Source organism: Hyperolius riggenbachi, chromosome 1 (genome assembly GCF_040937935.1).
Source record: "Hyperolius riggenbachi isolate aHypRig1 chromosome 1, aHypRig1.pri, whole genome shotgun sequence".
NCBI classification, from domain to species: domain Eukaryota; kingdom Metazoa; phylum Chordata; class Amphibia; order Anura; family Hyperoliidae; genus Hyperolius; species Hyperolius riggenbachi.
This window is the reverse complement of record NC_090646.1, coordinates 592,403,091-592,426,412: the sequence shown is the minus strand read 5'-3', so window position 1 is coordinate 592,426,412 and position 23,322 is coordinate 592,403,091. Positions and strand designations below refer to the sequence as shown.

At 43.4% G+C, this 23,322-nt stretch overlaps 1 protein-coding gene across 1 annotated transcript in view; it reads left to right on the top strand.

Annotated features, from left to right (window-relative positions):
- Positions 1-23,322, top strand: part of MTREX (Mtr4 exosome RNA helicase) — a 144,600-nt gene that overhangs the window by 50,531 nt on the left and 70,747 nt on the right. The window contains exons 16-19 of the mRNA XM_068249254.1: positions 6,718-6,868; positions 8,504-8,676; positions 14,764-14,832; positions 20,955-21,083. Coding sequence (XP_068105355.1) covers positions 6,718-6,868; positions 8,504-8,676; positions 14,764-14,832; positions 20,955-21,083 — 522 coding nt within the window. The remainder of the gene's footprint in view (positions 1-6,717; positions 6,869-8,503; positions 8,677-14,763; positions 14,833-20,954; positions 21,084-23,322) is intronic.

Sequence of the window (23,322 nt, the reverse complement as noted above, 5' to 3'; positions counted from 1 at the left end):
GCAATGGATTAAAATCCTGCAGGGCTCGCAAGGTCCCCCTGCTCAAGAAGGCACATGTGCAGGCCCGTCTGAAGTTTGCCAATGAACACCTGAATGATTCTGTGAGTGACTGGGAGAAGGTGCTGTGGTCTGATGAGACCAAAATAGAGCTCTTTGGCATTAACTCAACTCGCTGTGTTTGGAGGAAGAAAAATGCTGCCTATGACCCCCAAAACACTGTCCCCACTGTCAAGCATGGGGGTGGAAACATTTTGCTTTGGGGGTGTTTTTCTGCTAAGGGCACAGGACAACTTAATCGCATTAACGGGAAAATGGACGGAGCCATGTATCGTGAAATCCTGAACGACGACCTCCTTCCCTCTGCCAGGAACCTGAAAATGGGTCGTGGATGGGTGTTCCAGCACGACAATGACCCAAAACATACAGCAAAGGCAACAAAGGAGTGGCTCAAGAAGGAGCACATTAAGGTCATGGAGTGGCCTACTCAGTCTCCGGACCTTAATCCAATAGAAAACCTATGGAGGGAGCTCAAGCTCAGAGTTGCACAGAGACAGCCTCGAAACATTAGGGATTTAGAGATGATCTGCAAAGAGGAGTGGACCAACATTCCTCCTAAAATGTGTGCAAACTTGGTCATCAATTACAAGAAACGTTTGACCTCTGTGCTTGCTAACAAGGGTTTTTTCCACTAAGTATTAAGTCTTTTATTGTTAGAGGGTTCAAAAACTTATTTCACTCAATGAAATGCAAATCAGTTGCTATCTTTTATTTAAGGTTATTTTTTCGATTTTCCTTTTGATGTGCTATCTGCCACTGTTAAAATAAACCTACCATTGAAATGATACTGTTCTGAGACTTTTCATTTCTTTGTCATTGGACAAACTTACAAAATCAGTGAGGGGTCAAATAATTATTTCCTCCACTGTATCTTCCTAAAACTTAATATGAGTAAAACGGAACTAATAATTTTTCTCTCTGGCCACCTCTCTGCCTGAAGTAACTATAAATGTTAATAACGCTCCCATCACTTCAGTTCCCAAAGCACGGTGCTTGGGGGTAATATTCGACTCTTCTCTCTCTTTTATTCCTCATCGTAACTCCATAACCAGCTCCTGCCATCTCCAACTCAAAAATATATCTCGCATCCGTTCCTTTCTCACTCAAGACACAACCAAAATGTTAATACATGCTCTTATAATTTCTCGTCTGGACTACTGCAACATACTACTTTGTGGACTACCTTCTAACAGACTGGCCCCGCTCCAGTCGGCACTGAACTCAGCTGCTCGTCTCATTCATCTTTCTTCTCGATCTTCCTCAGCTGACCCTCTCTGTCAAGCTCTTCACTGGCTGCCAATTATCCAGAGGATTCAGTTCAAACTCCTAACCCTAACCTACAAAGCTCTCCACATCTCTCTCTCTCCGGGATATATCCTCACTAATTTCCAGATACAAACCCAATCGCAATCTCAGATCTGCACACAATCTTCTGTTGTCCTCCTCTAGAATCACCTCCTCACAATCACGCTTACAAGATTTTGCACGCGTTTCACCCCTTCTCTGAAATCCCCTCCCACAACACATCCGTCACTCGCCAACCTTTGTTATTATAAACGCTCTCTAAAAACTCATTTGTTCCGACAAGCATATGCGCTACATTAAGCCACTTCCCTTTGTCCTAAGACCAAATTGCACTCCTACTAGGTATCCTAAAACACACTGCCTTTATATATTTTATCGTATACTACCCCTCCTCTTGTTTCCCACCATTCCCTTTAGATTGTAAGCCCGCAAGGGCAGGGCTCTCTCCCCCTTTTGTGTCTTGGAAATCATTATACTTTTTATTCATCATGTTACTTTTATCACAGTCATTACCACTTCTGTACTTTGTATTCTGTATGCTGTATCAATTTTTTGTATTTTGTCACTAATTATGTAACTTGTATATTGGAGTACACCATTGTCTGTATTATGTACCCCATGTTTGTTTCTTACTTTGTACAGCGCCACGGAATATGTTGGCACTTTATAAATCAATAATAATAATAATAATAGGAGGATTAAAGCGTCCAATGTGAAGCTACCATCTTTATTTCCAGTTTCTTGTCTGACATTGTCCTTCTTTGGCGGTTTGAGTCTCACTGTGGAATGCCAGGCTGCCATCAGCCAGGAAGAAAACACTGGAACAAGGAAAGAAAATCACTTTTTCTTTTGGGTACCCACATCTATAGTTTAACATAGCTGAGATTGTTCAGTAAGGCAAGTCATATTGGTGGAAGCCAGATTGTTTGCTCTGCCTTATTGTAACTTGCTTTTAGCCTGAAATATAGTTATCTACACCCATAAGATAACTATCATCCAGTGTCTGTAATAAACCTGTGAGTGTGTGTTTGGATTCCTTTGGAGATGCTGCCAGCGGAGTAAAATCAAAAGCGGAAGCAGGTTGTACTAGGTTGCCTGGTACACTTTTTTTATTTATTCCCCCCCCCCAGTTTTTTGTTTGTGCAACAGCCCCCTTTTGCATGTGCAGCCCGCTCTTCTGTGTGCAGCAGCCTCCCATTCCACGTGCAGCCCCCTCTGCTGTGTTCAGCAACCTTCTATTCCATGTTCAGCCCTTCCTTTGTGACAACTTCCCTTGGCTATAACCTGTGTGACCTTTGACAGAATGTAACCCTGTCTTTGCCCTTAGTGAATATCTGTGTGGGCAATGGGAAATGCAATACGAACCCTACACAGATAGGCTAAGGCAAACCACATCCATGAAGTTACTTCTCTGAAGATAATCTGCTTCTGTTTTTTTTATTGCCATTTTATGTGCTATATCCTCTTACCATCATGTCAGCTGACTTTTCTGTAGCATTGCACATTGCGGACACAAATGTTTTTAGGAAGTCTGAAGTTTTCATGTAAAGGGAAGAAAGTGTTTCATTCAGTCATGTGTGACCTTTCCAAATGTCATGACTGCATAATTTGTCCAGTATTTCCTTGTGTGTTGTGAAACAAGAGGAGCCTTTGAGCAAAGCATTTTATGGCCTATTATGCAGGGAGTAGTAATACCCAGTTTTGTTGCTTCCTCTCTCTAATGGAAAAAACACTGGAGATGCCAAGCTGTGGGAGGCTTTTCTGCAGCGCCAGCATCTGGCCTCCACATTCATGTGAAACTTACTCCTATTCTCTGCTCAGAGCTGCTAGTGTGCCCTGTATGCTCTGTGCAGACAGTCTATACCTCAGTGCCCCATATGCTTGCGTGCAGGGCTGTGGAGTCGGAGCAATTTTGGGTGCCTGGAGTCAGGAAAAAATGCACGGACTCCTAATGAATTTAAACTGTAATTAAAATAGAAAATATGATAAAATGTATTTCTCAGATAATAGTCATCCTAAATAATGTATACATACAGTAATAGCTGTGCTTAGTCCACAAAAATGAAATAAACCAATCAAAATTAGTTACTTGTGCTGCTTCAATAAAGCAGTCCCCGTATTTTTAAAGTCAGATATACATATCTGATTGCGACTGTACAGTATATATGATGTGTACACAAGAATCTCTAACTATATACTAAGTAACATCTATGCTGTAAGAATAAAGCCTGATGTGTAGCTGTGTCACTAATAGAGATGGTCAGTAAGATAGAAACACAATTCTGCGTTGATGCTGATTTATGCAAATGTATTCACTCCCTTTGCTCATGAAATCAAATAATTTGATTTGTTGTTAAAACTTAATTTGGTTTGGTGACTACGAATTAAAGGGTACCTGAGACGTATGAAAAGAAAAGTTTTTTTATACATACCTGGGGCTTCCTCCAGCCCCCTTCAGGCTAATCAGTCCCTCGCTGTCCTCCTCCGCCACCTGGATCTTCTGCTATGACTCCCAGTAATTCAGCCAGTCAGCGCTGTCCGGCCATGTGCTGCTCCTACAGCCAGGAGCATTCTGCACCTGCGCAATAGTGCTGCGCAGGTGTAGCACGCTCCCAGCGGCGCAGTGTGTGCATGCGCACTACGCCCGACTGGCTCAAGTACCTGGACTCATAGCAGAAGATCCAGGTGGCTGGAGGAGGACAGCGAGGGACTGATTAGCCTGAAAGGGGCTAGAAGAAGCCCCAGGTATGTATAAAACTTTAATTTCATCTGTCTCAGGTTTACTTTGTTACACAGTAGTACTATACTCTACATATGCACTCCCCACAGAGCTGCAGGGAATCCACTGAGAATGTTGTGCACATTGAACACAGAGGTGTTGTCTATGCCCATAAACCTGGTTCAGATTGTACATGAAGAATGTGTAATAGAGGAAGAATCGCCTCATTCCCCTGCAGAGTACCTGCACATCACTCTTACATGTACCCACAGTTACATTGCCTAGGCCCTGATAGATGTTCTTTGTTCCGGTCTGTACCTTTTTACAAGTACTCTTACCAAGGACTAGTTTTTAGTCTATGACTAAAGGGAATAAATATGGCGTATGTATATCTCTACATATCCTTCTTACTTCAGTTGTGCAAATTAGAGGAGTTTCGGAGCCGGTGGAATCCTAAACTGAGGAGTCTGAGTCGGTGGAATTTTGTACCGACTCCACAGCCCTGCTTGCATGTGGCCAGTCAGCTGCTGCCTTCTGCAGATCTGAAGCCTGGTTGGTTCCAGGCCTCCACTTAAAAAAAAAGTAAATAAAAATCTTGGTTAGCATTGAGGAAAATAATTCCATGACAAAAGGTTTTTTTTGTTTGTTTTGTTTCTAATGCTTGTTTTTTTTTTTTTTTTTTTTTTTTTTTTTTTTTTTACAAGTGCTGTAATCATTTTGTTACATATAGTAAAGTATCAGTAAACCGTAAAAGTATACTAATTGATTAAGCCTTAAAGAGGAACTCCAGTGAAAATAATGCAGTAAAAAAAAAGTGCTTCATTTTTACAATAATGATGTATAAATGATTTAGTCAGTGTTTGCTCATTGTAAAATCTTTCCTCTCCCCGATTTACATTCTGACATTTGTTACATGGTGACATTTTTACTGTGGGCAGGTCATGTAGCTGCTCCTAGCTGTTTTGGCTGTTAGAGACAGCTGTAAACAGCTAATTCCTGTCTGTGAACATTGTCACATTGTGGCAGTTTGCCCAGAGTACCGCGGGCGGTACTCAGAGCTTCTTGTGAGAGAGGTTTCAGCACAAAATCAGTCATACAGCGCCCCCTAAAGGTCTGTTTGTGAAAAGCATCATATTTCTCATGTAAAAGGGGGTATCAGCTACTGATTGGGATAAAGTTCAATTCTAGGTTGGAGTTTCTCTTTAAATGAACAGCATGATGGTGGAGATAGTGTGAAGGTTAGGTTACGTTAGGGATTATAAGTGGGTTTTGCCCTTTTAGTGTTTAGCCTGGCATTTCCGGACTTATAAAATTCTTCCTCTGTACCACAATGGTCTGAGCCATGCTTATGCGCTTTGAGTCCTATGGGAGAAAAGCGCTCTACAAATGTTATTTGTTGTTGTTGTTGTTGTTGTTGTGTTTAATATTTGGTTACCTAGAGGTTTGTGTTATAGGGAACCTGAAGAAAGTGGTACATAAAAGCTGCCATATCTATTTCCTTAAACAATACCAGTTGCCTGGCAGTCCTGCTGATCTATTTGGCTGCAGTAGTGTCTTAATCGCACACATGAAACAATCATGTGGCTAATCCTGTCTGACTTCAGTGAGCAGCATTTGATCTGCATACTTGTTCAGGGTCAGTGGCTAAAATATTAGAACAAAGGATCAGCAGGATAGCCAGGCAACTGGTATTGTTTAAAATTAAATGCGTCAGTCTCCGTATCCCTCATTCACACCTAGGGCGGTTTGCATTTTTTTTGAGCACCGGCGATTTTAAAAAAATCGCTAGTGCAATGAATCCTTTCGGGATAGTTCATATCTGAGCGTTTTGTTCGCTTTCCGCTCAGCAATGTGCTGCATTGACCATTTTTAGGGCGATTTTGCTACAATGGAAGGTATAGGAAAAGTGCAAAATGCTCACAAAATCGCTTTGTGCGGCTATTGCGTTTGCACTTTTTAAGAATAAATACATTGTATTTATTCTTTTCCGGTTCAAATAGTTCACTTCCTGACTTGCGTAAGGAAGTGAAAAAACAAATCTCTCTGAAAAAACGCTTAGAAAAGCATTTTACAAAAAATCGTAGCGAGGATGTAAGCGACAGGAGTGGAAAAAAATCACAATCGTAAAATGCGATTTTAGATGCGAACAAGGCCTAAGAGTTGTATGTAGGGGACTGTGTTAGCGTTAAATCTGATTGGATGACAGGGCAGTATTGTTTTGTGCTTGGTACAGGGTTGAGGGTAAGGTTAGGCATGGTTAGTGGGCTGAGAGCTACATGCATACAAACCATGCAATTTCCCATCAGACAGATGGGTCGAAAAGAATTTCCGACAAGTCCGATATGATTGCTGATTATCGTTCTAATCGATTATGTTTAGAAATGATTTGAAAATTGATCAGAAAAACGATCGGATATCATATCTGACCTGTTGGAAATTATCTATTTGACCCATCTATCGAATGTAAAATTACATGGTGTGTACCAGACATAATGGATTTTATTTATTTATCCTATGTCTGTACTAATCTGTAATACCAAGCCTTGAGTTACAGAGTTGTTTGGGTTGGTTAGTGAATAGTTTTGACCTGGCTTCATTTTCCTGGTAACTGATCATCTGTCTTGGTTTCTCCCCAGGGCTCGGCGGATCCATTGAACAGTGCTTTCCATCTTACCTACAACATGGTGCTGAACCTCCTGCGAGTGGAGGAGATTAACCCGGAATACATGCTGGAGAAATCCTTCTACCAGTTCCAGCATTACAGGGCCATTCCGGGGGTCGCCGAGAGTGAGTAACTCAGCTGTGTGCAAAATATGTCTTACAGGACAACTGAAGTAAGAGTAATATGGCGGCTGCCATATTTATTTCCTTTTTAAGCTATACCAGTTTCCTGGCTATCCTGCTAACCCCCTGCCTCTAAACTTTTAGCCAAGCATGCAGCAGATCAGGTGTTTCTGGTGTGATTCAGACACTACTGCAGCCAAATAGACCAGCAGTGCTACCAGGCAACTGGTATTGTTTAAAAAGAAATAACTATGGCAGCCTCCATTCTTCTCACCTCAGTTGTCCTTTAAAGTAAAAATGTTGGAGGATCCTCTGAGTGGGGCTCATTCCATAAAAAAAACCTTTCCATGGCTATTCTCTTTTCAAATGAAGACGTTTTAACCTCGACAATAGAAACCGTACTTGGAGGTCGTATATTCATGGTATGCTTTATTTTTCTACACCTACTTAGGATTTAATAGTGAAATCTGTGTTAATTAGTAATGCAATAAGGTTTGTGCATTGTGAGTCTGTACGTTTTGCAGTAAATGTATTGATCATACCTGCATGGCTGCACCTTTACTCTGCTTGAAGTCAGTAGAGTGGGAGTTGCTTCCCCAGCAAAGAGCAAATCACCCTGGTACATATAAATAAAAAGGGCGCTCCGGTAATTTGGGCGCCTTAGATGGCTGCTAGTATTGCTAAAATTACAGATACAAAACATTGGGGGAGCGATCAGACCCCACCAACAGAAAGCTCTGTTGGTGGGGAGAAGGGGGGGGGGGTCACTTGTGTGCCGAGTTGTGTGGCCCTGCAGCAAGGCCTTAAAGCTGCAGTGGCCCATTTTGTAAAAAAATTGCCTGGTCTTAAGGGGGGTTTAAGCCCATGGTCCTCAAGTAATTAAAAGGGAATAAGAGTCAGCCTCCATATCCCTCTCAGTTCAGGTGTCCTTTAAATCTTATACAGCTTTCTGCCCCATTTTACCAATCCATACACTTTCTATCGGTTTGGGACAGTTCAATTAGAGATTTAATTGGTAGCAGTGGCAATTTTTCCTCATTGGAAGACCCAGAGCCTATGAGGATAGTCTTGGAAACAGATTCCTGGCCTTCAGCTGGAAAATGTGTACACCTCATTGCATTAACATTGAAGCGGATCCGAGATAAAAAACTAACTATAACAAGTAACTTGTCTATATACCTTATCTAAAGTTTAGCAAATCTAGCTGCAAACAGCTTTAATAGAATAATTATTTTCTTCCTGTGATACAATGACAGCAGCCATGCTTGTAAACATTACAGAGAGGCAGGCTTATCTGCATCTTGAGCAAAAAAACCTAATTCCCCCCCCCCCCCTCCACCTCCCTCCTCCCCTCTGCCTCTGGTTAGTAATACCTCCCCCTCCTCCTGCCCAGACTGAGCTCCCATGAGCCCTTGCTACTGTCTGAAAGTGCTTTGGCTCTCTGAAAACCTGTGCTAGTGGCTTGTTTAGTTTATTGGGAATTAGAGTATTAAAACAAAAGCGAAAAAGTATTTGGCTTGAGGAATGCCATATAAACAATAGGAAAGGAACACAATTATGCCATGATTAAATGTTCATCTCGGATTCACTTTAAATAAGGTAACATTTCTAAGAATTTAATTTTATTTTGATTTTCAGAGGTGAAGACATTAGAAGAGCAGTACAACAGTATTCAGATTCCTAATGAAGAGAGTGTAGTGACGTACTACAAGATCCGCCAGCAGCTCGCCAAGCTTGCTAAAGAGATAGAAGAATATGTTCACAAGCCCAAATACTGCCTCCCCTTCCTGCAGCCAGGCCGGCTTGTAAAGGTAAGGCTTTCCACAGTGATGATACACTCAGGCCTGCTGCAGTCACATATCGGTCATGACCGAAAAGTCCACCGTCTATAAATGCTGCTTGGTTGACCTTGATTCATGATGACCGAGTATTATGGGCTAATAGAGAACAAAAAGCCCTCTTACTAAAAGGCAATGCTAAATGTAATTTTGCCACCTTAAGAATCACGTATGTGATACATGGGTCGGAATCAGAAAAATTGATTGTAAATTAAAAAAAATATACTGTATATACTCGAGTCTAAGTCTAGAAATTTAGGTCTGATTCACTTCATGAAAGTATAGGGGTCGACTTATACTCGAGTCACAGGCAACACTGAGCACACTGTACTAATAGTGACATCCCCATTTGCATCAATTTACCCTGTGGTAAGTAATACTTTGAGGAAAGGTCTGAAAGTCCTGGATACAACAATTAACAAGGAAAGGGGCAGGGGGGAAATACTGGGCTGCATAAAAAGGAATGAATAATTGCAACACTTGGGGGCCTGGAGGAGGTATTGGCTGCACTTAAGGGACAGGAAGGGTTAATAGCTGCAATACGGTATGCAGTGCAGTCATTAACCCCTCCTGAGCCCCAAGTGCAGCCATTAACTTTGCTGTTTAGACTTATACTTGAGTCAATAATTACAACTTAAGAGGGTTGAATATTGGAGTTGACTTATACACAAGATTAACTTGTATTCGAGTATATACGGTAGTTATTTTGTGTGGCCAGCCTTATTCTGCAAAGCTAGAGGCAGGTAAGGGTTGCTGGCCAAGCCAGTTAGCCTATGTTTATGCTCAACTTTAGCCAGTGCCTAGGGAGCAGGGCTGTGGAGTCGGTACAAAAATCAGCCGACTCCTCAGTTTATGAAACCTCCGACTCCAGGTACCCAAAATGGCTAACTCCTCGACTCCGACTCCTTAGTCTAATACTTACCAGCAGGGGCGTAGCAATAGGGGGTGCAGAGGTAGCGACCGCATCGGGGCCCTTGGGCCAGAGGGGCCCCGAGGGGCCCTCCCACAACTACAGTATTAGCTCCCTATTGGTACTGTGCTCATAATAATCACTTCTATAGATACTTTTAATATTGGTAATCATTAACAAACTGTTCCCCATCCCCTTCTTTCACCTCTGACACTGTAGTTGTCTTTGGCAGGTTTTGGTGCGCCATATCAATTGTTATGTATCGAGTGCTTGGGGGGCCCCATGTAAAACTTGCATCGGGGCCCACAGCTCCTTAGCTACGCCACTGCTTACCAGGGCTGTGGATTTGGTACAAAAATCATCCGACGACTCTGTTAATGAATCCACCGACTCCGACTCCAGGTACCCAAAATAGCACTAACTCCGACTCCACACCCCTGCTTGGTGGGTCTACTGCCAATGGATTGTTTATGAAAGGGAAGTTCTAGTGTAATTTTAAAGGCTGCATGTTTTGTGGCATGGAAATATTGTGTTATGGTAGTGTAGGCACTAGATGGCAATCTCCACCGGGCATGAATGCTGCTGTTACTGCACATGTATTAAAGAGACTCTGAAGTCTCTTAAAATTCAGCTTTTTATTTCAGAAATGTGTTTAACATCATTCCCCTAACTAAAACTCTGCATCCCTGCGGCTGGACGCTAACTAAATCCCCCCCAAACTCCCCTCGCAAAATCCACGACTTTCTTGGTTGTGGATTTTGCTGCTCTGTGCGCTTCCGTGAGAGGCAGAGCTTTCAGCTGCAGCTCTGCCTCTACACGTGTCTATCAGCGCGTATCTCCGCCTTACCCCCGCCCCTCTCAGTGAAGGAAGACTGAGATTGGCGGGGAGAGGCGGCGATCCGGGCTGACAGACGCGTGGAGAGGCAGAGCTGCCGCTGAAAGCTCTGCCTCACACGGAAGCGCTGCCCAGATTGCCCCCCGGGGAGTTTGGGGGGATTTAGTTAGATTACAGTTGCGGGGATGCAGAGTTTTAGTTAGGGGAATGATGTTAAACACATTTTTGAATGAAAAAGTGGAATTTTAAGAGACTTCAGTCTCTAAGTATAGACTGTATTAACAAGCATTTGAGAAGTACACATAGGGTGGCAAGTAGCTATTTATTGTGATTGCAATGGACTGAGACACACACTGTTTATTAGGAAGACATGACTACTACAGCTGTCATCTGAGGAGCAAGTGCTGATAGGACAGTGAAGTCACCCATTATGGAGCAGAGGCCAGCACATTTGCTGTGTATTGGAGTTAGAGCTTTATACAAAAAGATGCCTGCACGATGTCCATAAAAGCAAGTTCCTTTATTGTGGACGTATCAAGAATTGCCACACATCATACAACGAACATGTTTCGGACCGATTGATCCTTAATCATAGCTAGGAGTCGGAGCTGTTGCCCGTCTATCAGGTCCACCATTATGGAGCAGGCCAGCACATTTGCTTTGTATGGTGGAGTTTGAGCTGTTGCCCGTCTATCAGGTCCACCATTATGGAGCAGGCCAGCACATTTGCTTTGTATGGTGGAGTTTGAGCTGTTGCCCGTGGAAGCAGGAAATTTGGGCGCATGAGGCAGGTGGACAAAAAGGGCGCCGCCATTCACTCCCATAATAAACATCGTTTAAATCGGCGCCCAACAGGAAAAAAGGGCGCCGGAGAAAAATAACGTTTTAAAAGCGGCGCCCGGAGACTTTTAATGTTTTATAACTGTTTCTCATGATTACACATTATTTAATGATTTATAATTTTTAAAACATTATTTTTAAACGAAAAACCGTACAATATTTTTTTTTCCTTTTTTTTCATTTTTAAACGAAAAACCGCACCATATTTTTTTAAAACGTTATTAATGCTTATCACAGGGGGGGTCTTAGGTTTAGGCACCACCAGGGGGGTCTTAGGTTTAGGCACCAACGGGGAGGTCTTAGGGTTAGGCACCAACAGGGGGGGTCTTAGGGTTAGGCACCAACAGGGGGGTCTTAGGGTTAGGCACCAACAGGGGGGTCTTAGGTTTAGGCACCACCAGGGGGGTCTTAGGGTTAGGCACCACCAGGGGGGTCTTAGGGTTAGGCACCAACAGGGGGGTCTTAGGGTTAGGCACCAACAGGGGGGTCTAGGGGTTAGGGATAGGTACAGGGAGGGTTCTGTGTGAGAGTAGGGTTAGGTATAGCTTTAGTAAAATTCTTATTAATGTTTTATAAAACGTTATTATAAATTTCAATTTTTAAACAGGGAAGATTAACATTTTTAAAATTGCCGATTTTATACACATTATTTAATGATTTATAACTTTATAAAACATTATTTTTAAACGAAATATAACACAATTTTTTTTAAACGTTATTCATGATTATCTTTTAAAACACTGCGCCCTTTTTTCCCGGCGCCCTTTTTTAACGTACGCGTTGCCCGTCTATCAGGTCCACCGTTATGGAGCAGGCCAGCACATTTGCTTTGTGTGGTGGAGTCGGATATGTTGCCCGTGTATCGGGTAGCCACTCTCCAGTAGAGGAGTGTAATTGTACAGTTTGACATGCTGAGCTCTTTCTTCCCTCCAGGCAGCTGTTACCCTGCCTTTTCTCAGCCAATGCTGTCACCCTTTCTTCCTGCCAGCTGGATGACAGCTTTATGGCTTTTCCATTAGTCATTTATAAAACTTCACAGGCTTTCCCTGATTTGCCCATACTGAACTTGAGTTTTATTACTTCTCTCTTTTCAGCTAAAGGTGACTTGATATGTCGGTAGTTTGCCAGTGTGTTCTCCAGCCCAGCACTGTAGTTGTCTTTCTGCATCGCTTTGCTGCTTTACAGGGTCTATAGGTGTTGGTGTAGCTGTGTCAATGTGGTCCCACTGTATAATCTAGAATTGTTGCAGATGTCCTATTAAGGTTCCTTGTATGTTGGCGTGGCTGTCAGCATTGTGCTTTAATAGATCTGTAAGTGTGTGTCTGTTCTGTATAGGTTGGCGTGGCTGTGTGACTGGTGCAAGTCCTTAAAGGGAATCTGAACTGTTAATAAAATCACATTAACAGTGCTTTTCTGTTTATTACCTACAGCCAAAGATCCAATAGCAGTCTTGAGCAGCTTAATGTCCTCATTCTAGGATCATTTACAGTGCTGATTGGGAGACAGTTGAGTTTAAAAGGAACCCAAGGTGTGAGACCTAGGGAAGCTGCCATATTAATTTCCTTTTCAACAAAGCCTGAAACAAGCATGCAAATCAGATTTGGCAGATATCTGATTTGCATGCTTGTTCAGGGTCTATGGCTTAAAATATTAGAGGCAGGGGATCAACAGGACAGCCAGGGAATGTGCATTATTTAAAAATAATCAAACATCCCACCTCTGGTTCCCTGTAAGGGCTGGTTCACACTCGGACGCTTTTGAGAAGCGTTTCAGTGCTATGCTGACCGCCGGCGATCAGCAAAGTGCTGTGACAAAGATATCACTATGGGACAATTCACTTGTGGAGCTTGCAATTTGTGTAAATTGCAAATGTGCTTCATAAAGCATTTAGCGATGCAATTCTTGTTCTCTTGCAAGAATTGGCAAAAAATGTGCGCTGCAAGTTTTGCGATCTGAGTGTTAAACCACTGCTGCGAATAAGCACATTTGAGCTGGACATGCATGCCCAGTAAAAGCAACCAATCGCACACAGAGGAAACATTACTGGAACTGGGGAGCCAGAGGCTGCTATTGGATCTTCAGCTGTAGGTGAAAAAAACGTGCGCATGCTGAATATTGCAATTTTGTGAAGTCAGGGACCTCGTAACCCTTATATTTCTGTTGGACACATAAAATGAGCACGTGGTGCCTAAGATGCCAACACTACAAATACCACAGCATGCGTGTGCTGCTGTTCTTTATCAGATTATCAGGAATTGATCTAAAGCCCCATCTACTCCATACAATTTTTTTTGTTCGATTCATCGATTCGATTCACTCCGACATGTCAGATCGGGATTCGATAGTGCGGTCGAATGTCATTGCAAAACAATAGCAAATTGATCACACTACCAATCTAATCCCGATTGGACATGCCGGATTGGATCGAATTGATTAAATAAATCGCACAAAAAATGATATGGTGTACATGGGGCTTAAAGGAGAACTGTAGTAAGCAGTATATGGAGGCTGCCATATTGATTTAATTTTGAGCAATACCAGTTGCCTGGCAGCCCTGCTGAGCTATCTGCCTGCAGTAGTGTGAATCACACCAGAAACCAGCATGCAGCTAATCTTGTCAGATCTGACAAAAATATCAAACACCTGATCTGCTGCATGCTTGTTCAGGGGCTATGGCTGAAAGTATTAGAGGCAGGGAATCAGCAGGATAGCCAGGCAACTAGTATTGCTTAAAAGGAAATGAATATGGCAGCCTCCATATAACTCTCACTACAGCTCTCCTTTAAGGCTCTTTTCCCATTAGAGCGGAGAAAGGACATTTTTTTTTTTTAATGTTCTCCACTCATTGCTACACGGGCAGTGAAGGGATCCTATTTTATAAACACACTTGTCGCGCTGCAATGGATCCGCGGGAAGTGTTCTTCCATATTGCCTATGAGGGTAAAGCATCTTCCCAGCACTCCAGATGGACCACAGCAGACCATCATATCTGTCTGATCCCACTGGCGCACCTGGTCCGACAGCAAGTGGGAACAGAGCCTAATGCAACAGTATTATCTTAACTATTTGCCATACATTAATAAACATCCTTGTAAGACCCATCTGATGTTGTAATTAAGGTATCTGAATGACGTTCATTTATATGTGCAAAAAAGTCTCTGTACCTCCTTCTGATGATCAATGTATATCAGTTGTGTCTTCTAATACTTGTCAGTGTAAGGCCTCTTTTCCACGGACAGTTGAACTGTGTGCTTAGCAAGCAGTTACCAGGCAGCATTGAGCAGTTCTGAGTCTGAGAGGCTTTTCACTGCCTATCAACTGTCCATGGAAAAGAGGCCAAGTGGAACGGAGTTTGAAGAAGGCATATTGGCCAAAAGCTTACTCTTTTTACTCTTTCTTTGAAGCTGGACAATAAATGGTATCACCCTGATTGAAAATGTCTTGCTATAGTAAACGTGGTGATTTTTCTCCTCAGGTCAAGAGTGAAGAGGATGATTTTGGATGGGGAGTAGTCGTTAACTTTTCCAGAAAATCAAACGTAAAGGTAAATTCATCCTCATTTCTGAAGAATGTACCATCTAATCTGAGATGTAGATTGTTCTAACTGGCATGCAAATTTATTACAAATGACTGCTTGTCATTGGGCTAATCAAATGCAGCGGTTGCTGATTTAGCCTAGCCCAATTCCAAGCTGCATGCAATTTGTATTAAGTTTGCATTTGACTTGGATGCAGGAACATGATCTCTTATTTAAAAAAAAAAAACGAAAAAAAAACTTTATTGAAGCACAAACCATGCATGAACAGTATAAGTCGGTGATGGCTAACCTTGGCACTCCAGCTGTGGTGGAACTACAAGTCCCATGAGGCATTGCAATAACTCTGACAGCTCTAAGAATAATTTGGGGAAGCAAAGGCAAGATGGGATTTGTAGTTTAGTCACAGCTGGAGTGCCAAGGTTAGCCATCACTGGTATATGTCATGTCAAAAATACACAAAAGTACAACACAGTTCAGTTCCAATTTGTTGTCAAGATTACACTTCACGATAGCAGTGATGAGGTAGCGAAGTAGAAACCGCAAATGGAGCACCAAGTTATGCAAGGGCATAGCAAGCAGTGTAAGTTGTAGCTACACAGTTAATATAAAAGCATTCTGTTAACAGTACAAGTGCTGAAGTTACACAGTGCAGACTTGGAAGACATATAGCACCACATACATAATGGCGGCGCTGGGCAGCTGCCGGAGGGTAATGGCGGCGCTGGGCAGCTGCCGGAGGGTAATGGCGGCGCTGGGCAGCTGCCGGAGGGTAATGGCGGCGCTGGGCAGCTGCCGGAGGGTAATGGCGCTGGGCAGCTGCCGGAGGGTAATGGCGGCGCTGGGCAGCTGCCGGAGGGCTAATGGCGGCGCTGGGCAGCTGCCGGAGGGTAATGGCGGCGCTGGGCAGCTGCCGGAGGGTAATGGCGGCTCTGGGCAGCTGCCGGAGGGTAATGGCGGCGCTGGGCAGCTGCCGGAGGGTAATGGCGGCGCTGGGCAGCTGCCGGAGGGTAATGGCGGCGCTGGGCAGCTGCCGGAGGGTAATGGCGCTGGGCAGCTGCCGGAGGGTAATAACGGATGCTGGGCAGCTGCCGGAGGGTAATAACGGATGCTGGGCAGCTGCCGGAGGGTAATAACGGATGCTGGGCAGCTGCCGGAGGGCTAATGGCGGCACTGGGCAGCTGCCGGTGGGCTAATGGCGGCACTGGGCATCTATGTAGATGTCTCTGTACAGCATGGCTTTTAAGGTTGCTGTTGTGCGGAAAGAGACTCCAGGGGTTTGAAAGTTGCTGATGTCCTGATGGCTGAAAGTAATTGTTTTGTGTATTTTTCCATTCATGTAGCAATGCTGGGAGATCACTAGTAAGCCAATCAATAAAAAGCAAGTATTTTTTTTTTCTTTTGTAGCAATGGGGTTTTTATGCTGCCTTGTGATACTGCTAAACATGAGACTATTTTTAGTTTTAGTTTAGACTAGTTTGACAAGAGCAGTGTTTTTTCTTTTGGCGTGGCCGTTAATGAGTCTTGATGTGGGTTGTTGAGGAAGTCTAGCACAACATGTGTAATACAATAGACGCTATGTAATGCTTTGTTTGAGCATGGAAAAACCTAATCACTTGCAAGACTGGACACATTAATTCAATGCTTGTTGTATGCGTGAGCTGTGTGTGTTCCCCACCTTGTTCTCTGCACAGTAATGGTGATTCTTGCACACTTGTCTCATTGTATGTGACATTGGCAGGGTGCTCTCAGCTAGCTATGAAGCAGTATGGAATATAACATATGTTTACTGTAATACAGTGTGAGTACTTCTGCTAGACTATTGCGGCCTAGTACAGGGTGTCCTCCAGTCACTTAAAGGGAACCTAAACTGAGGACATGCATTTTTCCTTTTAAAATACCAGTTGCCTGACTCTCCTGCTGATCCTGTGTCTCTAATGCTTTCAGCCACAGCCCCTGAACAAGCATGCAGATCAGGTGCTCTGACTGAAGTCAGACTGGATTCGCTGCATGATTGTTTCAGGTGTGTGATTCAGCCACTGTTGCAGCAGAGAGATCAGCAGGACTATCAGACAGCTGGTGTTGTTAAAAGGAAACAGCCATATCCTTCTCAGTTTAGGTTCCCTTTAAAAAAAAAAAATTGTAAGTTAAAATACATACATGTAGAATGTGCACTACTAATTACTTGTCTCTCTTTTACAGTAGGTAGTAAAAAGCTGGCAAGTTTCTGTACCAGTCTATCTCCTCATGGGGGTTTCTCAGTAGTACCTGTACTAAGATGCCAGACAATTTCCCTACTCATTTGCACCCCATTTTGGCACTTGGATTGATCAACTGAAGTTCAATAAGGACTTTTGTAAATAAAGAAATAAATGAGAATTCCCCATGAGTGGATGGACTACTCCAAAACCTGACAGATCAGTACAATATTAACTGCCTACAGTAAGTGATAACGACATAGGGGAAAGTAATTTATAGTGCATATTACTCTAGGAGAAATGTACATTTTAAACGTGTGTTTTAAAAAAAATTTGAATTTTTTTTCACAATAGTTTTCATTTAAGATATCTTCCACTATAATAATTAGTGAGCATATAGCTACCATAGTTATGCAATGAGAAACAACATGGTTTGTTAGCTTTACGTTGCGATTGAGTAATCATCCACTGAATAGTCAGCAGCTCGCCCACCCTGGGACCTCTTCCACGTTGCACTTCGCTGGTGCAGAGTGCAGGCAAGCACTTTAAGCAATTACGGTATATTACTAGCTGCATGGTTAAACAGCGTTCAAGGTTGTGTGCATGCTAGGATCAGCAAGTGACTGGCTGTGTTGTGCTCCACCCACCAATGCTTCTCTCCCCTTGTGTGTGGGTGGTTCTTCCAGATGTAATAACGCCTTTATCTTTGTAACCTTATATAGGGTGGTTGCTGAGTTTAGCTCTTCCTCTCCAAGAAGCTGGGCAACAAGATTTTTTTAGTTTATGTATGTTGACTTGTTGCCAAGTGCTGTGATTACGCTTCTTCTTATGAGAGGTCTAATCCTCCTGATGGCGAGACACTTTTTGCACCAATCAGTCTTTAGTCACATCAGGCAGGATGCTGGGAATTATTGAAATACATCACATAGTTTGTGTATATTAATCAGCCATCCAAACACCCAGACACTACTGATCAGAATAGAACATCGCTATATCCCTCCCACTTTCCTGGAGTGATGCATTATGGATCCCGCGGAAGTGATGACATGCAAGACCTTTCTGCTAAGTGAGAGGAATACTGTGCTTTAGCAGTGGCTTCAGGTAAAATATAACAGAGTAGGGACACCGAGCCAAATATAGTGTAGTATGTACTGGTAGTTGAAGTGAAGTATGATAGAGTAATGAGCTATACTCATAAAGCAGGGTTACCTCCAAGGCAACCACTGTAGATGCAGGTGGGGAGATTAGACCTGACCCCACTCGGTTAAGAAGTCGCTCTCCGTGTCTCTCTCTCTCTCTAATCCTCTGCCACCAGCATATTTTACTAGTGTAGTATGGATACAAAGGCGCCAAAAGGATAAAAGAATCTAAAAAGTTTAAAACAGGAGGAGGCAGTGGTGGACTTACTTCCTCCAAGCAGACACAAAAATTGCCAATGTATTTGTCAAATACATTAAGTTTATTTACATACTCTGGGGGACAATGCAATGCGTTTCTCAGGTTTGATCCTGACAGGTGCCTGGCTCTTCTACTGACCACATATGCTATTGCTCCGTTATTGCCTGATGAAGCAGGGTCAAACCAGCGAAACGTGTTGCATTGTCCCCCAGAGTATGTAAATAAACTTGCATTTGACAAATACATTGGTAAATTTTGTGTCTGCTTGGAGGAGGTAAGTCCACCACTGCCTCCTCTTGTTTTAAACGTTTTAGATTTTATCTTTTTGGCGCCACTGTATCCATACTGCACTAGTAAAATATGCTGGTGGCAGAGGAACACAGTTCACTGCTGAAAACATTTATTTGGAGGGCTGGATTTAGCAGTAAACTAGCATCAGATGTACAGCTGGTAACAGACCTGCCACATCTCTGTCCAGCTGTTCCCTTGAAGCTGGCAGGGACTGCGGAGTGGAAAACTGGAGCTTGCTCAGCATTGCTGCAGGACATCCTCCTGAACAGAACATGTGTTAAGCTAGAGCAGCAGGGTGCAACATGACTCCACAATGCCTAGGAGCACTACAAGTACCAGCATGGCACCCAGAAATCACCAGAAGATCTCTCAGCATTTTGTTACAGCAGTAATTTAATTTTATAGTGCTCTGGGAGGAATGTACATGATAGATTGATAGATAATCTCTATTTATTAATTCTTTAAGAAGGTTATGTTGTACGCTGCAGTGGTTTAAAGGGGCACTATGGCGAAAATTTTTAAAATATATGCAAACAGACAAATAAGTAGGTTTTTTCAGAGTAAAATGAGCCTTAAATTAGTTTTATCCTGTTGCTGTCACTTACAGTAGGTAGTAGAAATGTGACAGAAGCGACAGGTTTTGACTAGTCCATCTCTTAATAGGGGATTCTCAGCAAGGCTTTTATTCTTTATAGAGATATTCCGTAAAAAGAATTTAAACAATGATGCTGGAGAGCTTCCCAGCTCGCTACAGTTTTTTGGCAGTTGGACAAAGCAACTGCCATTCATTAAGTGCTTTTGAAAATAAATAAATCCCTGAGAATCCCCCATGAAGGGATGGACTAGTCCAAAACCTGTTGCTTATGTTAAATTTCTAATAACTACTGTAAATGACAGCAACATGGGAGAAAAGTAATTTATGGCCCATTTTACTCTGGAAAAAAACGTGCTTCTTATTTGTGTACGTTTGCACATATTTTAAACTTTACATTTTTTTGCCATAATGCCCTTTTAAGTTGTTGGCTGATCGGTGCCTCCCTGCAGCCCTACATAAGCAAAGTGCTGTTTCAGATCAGTTACCACTTCACTCTCTGGCCATATGGTTTAATGTCTTTTTTTAGTCTTTTAGTTCCTGCTATGCTTATGCTGGAGTCTGCTTATACCCGGGGCACATTGGCCTAAAAAAACTGATGGTTTTGTGGATTGTAACGGACAGGGACAGATCCTATGTCAAGTCAGTGGATCCATTCACATTGGTCTGTTCGAACAGATCCATTCCGCCCACACAGACCGCAAGTCTGGGTCTGGAGCAATTTTTCCAGATCGGTGAATGCGTCGCATTTACTGCGCACTAACGGAATGGAGGGTTACTGATAGAAAACTGATACCTGTGAACCGGGCCTTACACAGTTAAAGTGACACTGAACACAGCAAATCAGTATATTAAAGTAAAACTGAAGTGAGGGGAAAAAAAGTCAGTTACCTATGGAGAGGGAAGGCTCTGGATCCAATTAAGCCTTCCTTGTCCCCTCTTGGTCCCCTTGTGCCAATGCTGTCACCCTCATTATAGCTATTCGAACAACCGGTTAAATACAACTTCAGAAGCACTCGTGTCGTCAAGTGTTTCCAGAGTAATGCGGCTCCATACTGCGCATACCCGTTTTCTGGAGCCATTGAGGACACGAGTGCTCCCAAAGCCTTTCGAGGGGGTCACAGAGGAGGCGTTGCTTAACTGAGGGACAAAACCGGAATAAGGAGACCAAGAGGAGACAGGGAAGCCTCAGTAGTATTCAGAGTATTCCTGCTCCATAAGTATCTGGTGATGTCACAGCCATTATAGACGTGTAGATGGCAGGGTAGGACATTTATGAGTTATAAATTCTGCATGTTTCCCTGCAGTTCAGCTATTCTGCTTCTGATAAATATTATTTAATAACGATGAAGCACAAAATGGATTGGATCTGATATGTTCCATACTGATAATATGGCTTTGGAAAGTTTGTAGCCTATAGGTTTACTATAAGCCAGCAATGCTGTATGTATTCTTGGCTTACAGGACAATAAAAGAACGGTTTGCATGGCTCCACCCACTGTGCTTCTGAGGTGCATTATGGTTCCTGCTTGTAAACACTTGGAAGTGATAGTATGCAAATACCTTCTGTCTAACAAGTCCATATTGTGCTTTTTCACCATACATTACAGCTTCCATTATTACTACTACAATATTTATTCTCCCTCACACAGCAAACTACTGGAGAACTGGATCCAATTTATGTGGTGGAAGTGTTGGTAAACTGCAGTAAAGAGAGTCTGAAAAATTCTGCGACTGAGGCCGCAAAGCCTGCGAGACCAGACGAGAAAGGAGAGATGCAGGTTTGTGTCATTCAGAGTCTGTTTGTGGCAAATGATGCTACCTTAACCAGTGTTCCAAAGGTCTACTGTTACCCTGGTGAGGGCTGCAGACTCCTGTAACTTTAGAGTGGATAGATTTTTAATTCATGGGGGTTTTGGGCTTTTTAAAGGGACTCCGAGCTCAGAAAAAAAAGGAAAGTTGTACTCACCAGGGGCTTTTTCCAGCCCAGTGCTGGTCGGGAGGTCCCACGCTGGCGTCCTGGCTCCTCTCCTTCTCCCCGCTCCGGAATGGCTGGCAGGCCGCAGCCCGGGCGACACTCTCCCGAGTGTCGGGCTGCTTCTGCCGCATATGACGCGGATTACGTCACACGCCGGCCGCCTCGCGTCATCACGGCGGCCGGCGTGAAAGTACTGCGCATGCGCGAACAAAGCGCGCATGCGCAGTACTTTAACGCCGGCCGCCGTGATGACGCGAGGCGGCCGGCGTGTGACGTAATCCGCGTCATATGCGGAAGAAGCAGCCCGACACTCGGGAGAGTGTCGCCCGGGCTGCGGCCTGCCAGCCATTCCGGAGCGGGGAGAAGGAGAGGAGCCAGGACGCCGGCGTGGGACCTCCCGACCAGCACTGGGCTGGAAAAAGCCCCTGGTGAGTACAACTTTCCTTTTTTTTCTGAGCTCGGAGTCCCTTTAAATCTTCCACAAAGGCAAAAAGCAAATACTGTGAGCCATTAAAAATAGTATTTACAACAAATGGACAAGAAGACTTGCCATGCATGGCAGCCACTATGCAGGCAGTTGGAGAATTTGGGCCATCGCCACTCAGTCGTGGAGCTGTGTAGGTTTTCCTCATTTGGTGCCCTCCTCATGATAGTCAGCAAGGAGGTATGTCTTCAACTGACATAGCAATTGCTGTTCCCCAGCATGATTGTGTGACTGAAAGGGGAGTGGTTCAGAATGACTGGAGTTGGTAAGGCATCTGCAGGTCACAGAGGAGGAGATAAAGTCCTGTAAATTGCTGTAGCAGGTATTTTCTTTTTATGCTGCAGAATTTTTAACACTTTTTACAAAACCTTTCCCCCCACTTGTGCGATTCAATCAAAAAGGAACTGTAGTCCAAATGACATAATAAAATTCCTTTTTTTTTGACAATATTTATGTATAAATTTATTTATTCCTACATAAACAGCCTAGGCTAAGCCTCAGTGGGACGGTGGGGCTACACACCAATATACAGCAATATATAGCTATGGGAAGTGTTTCTGATGCTGAAAGCAGGGTATTTAACCAGGGCTGTGGAGTCGGTACAAAAATCATGACTCAGACTCCTCAGTTTATGAAGCCTCCAACTCCATGTACCCAAATTGGCTTTCGACTCCGACTCCTTAGACTATTTTTTACTAGGGTTATGGATTTGGTGCAAAAATCATCCGAATCAGACTCCTGACTCAGACTCCTCAGTTTATGAAACCTCCTGACTCCAGGTACTCAAAATTGCTCCGATTCCTCAGCTCCATTCCCACTCCACAGCCCTGTATTTAACATAAATGGATATCCTAAATAATTTACTGAGTTCTGCTATGTCACTACAGTGCCTCTTTGCAATTAATTAAATAACGAAAGCAGTCACACCGTGAAACCCTTATTATACATGATAATCGTGCGCACAGCTAGAGTAAATTAAATTGCAATATCATTGCAGCACTTAGATATTTTATCTGGAAAGGGGCCCTAATACCTACTGTAGACTACTGTTCCTCCCATGGTGTAATGCAAGTTTTTGGGAAACTATTTCACCTACCAGTTTGTTGTGGTGTGTTTTTTTTGGGGGTTTTTTTTAAGTGGGGGAAAAACCAAGGTGCCTGGAGAAAACCCATGCATATATGGGGAAATGCTATACAATAATCCCTAACTATCCCTGCGTCCTCCTCCTGTCTGTGTGTCTGTGGTTTTGCGCTACTGCGCATGTGTAGCCGACAGGAGGACGACTGGGACAGAGGGAGCGGGCAGCCGTTGGGGAGCGCGGCCGTGCGTCCTGACGTCATAGCCCTAGTGCCCATTATCTAACGGGCGGGCTAAATGACTACTCCTAAAATACATATATATAGCTATTCCTGAAACTTTGGTTTTAATGGGAACCTGAACACAAGTAAAAAAATGCCATACTGAACTTACCTGAGGCTTCCTCCAGCCCCCTGTTATCCGTGAGCTCCCTCTATTCTTCTGCTGGTTGCTCTGTTATCTGCGCAACTTGGCCAGGAGT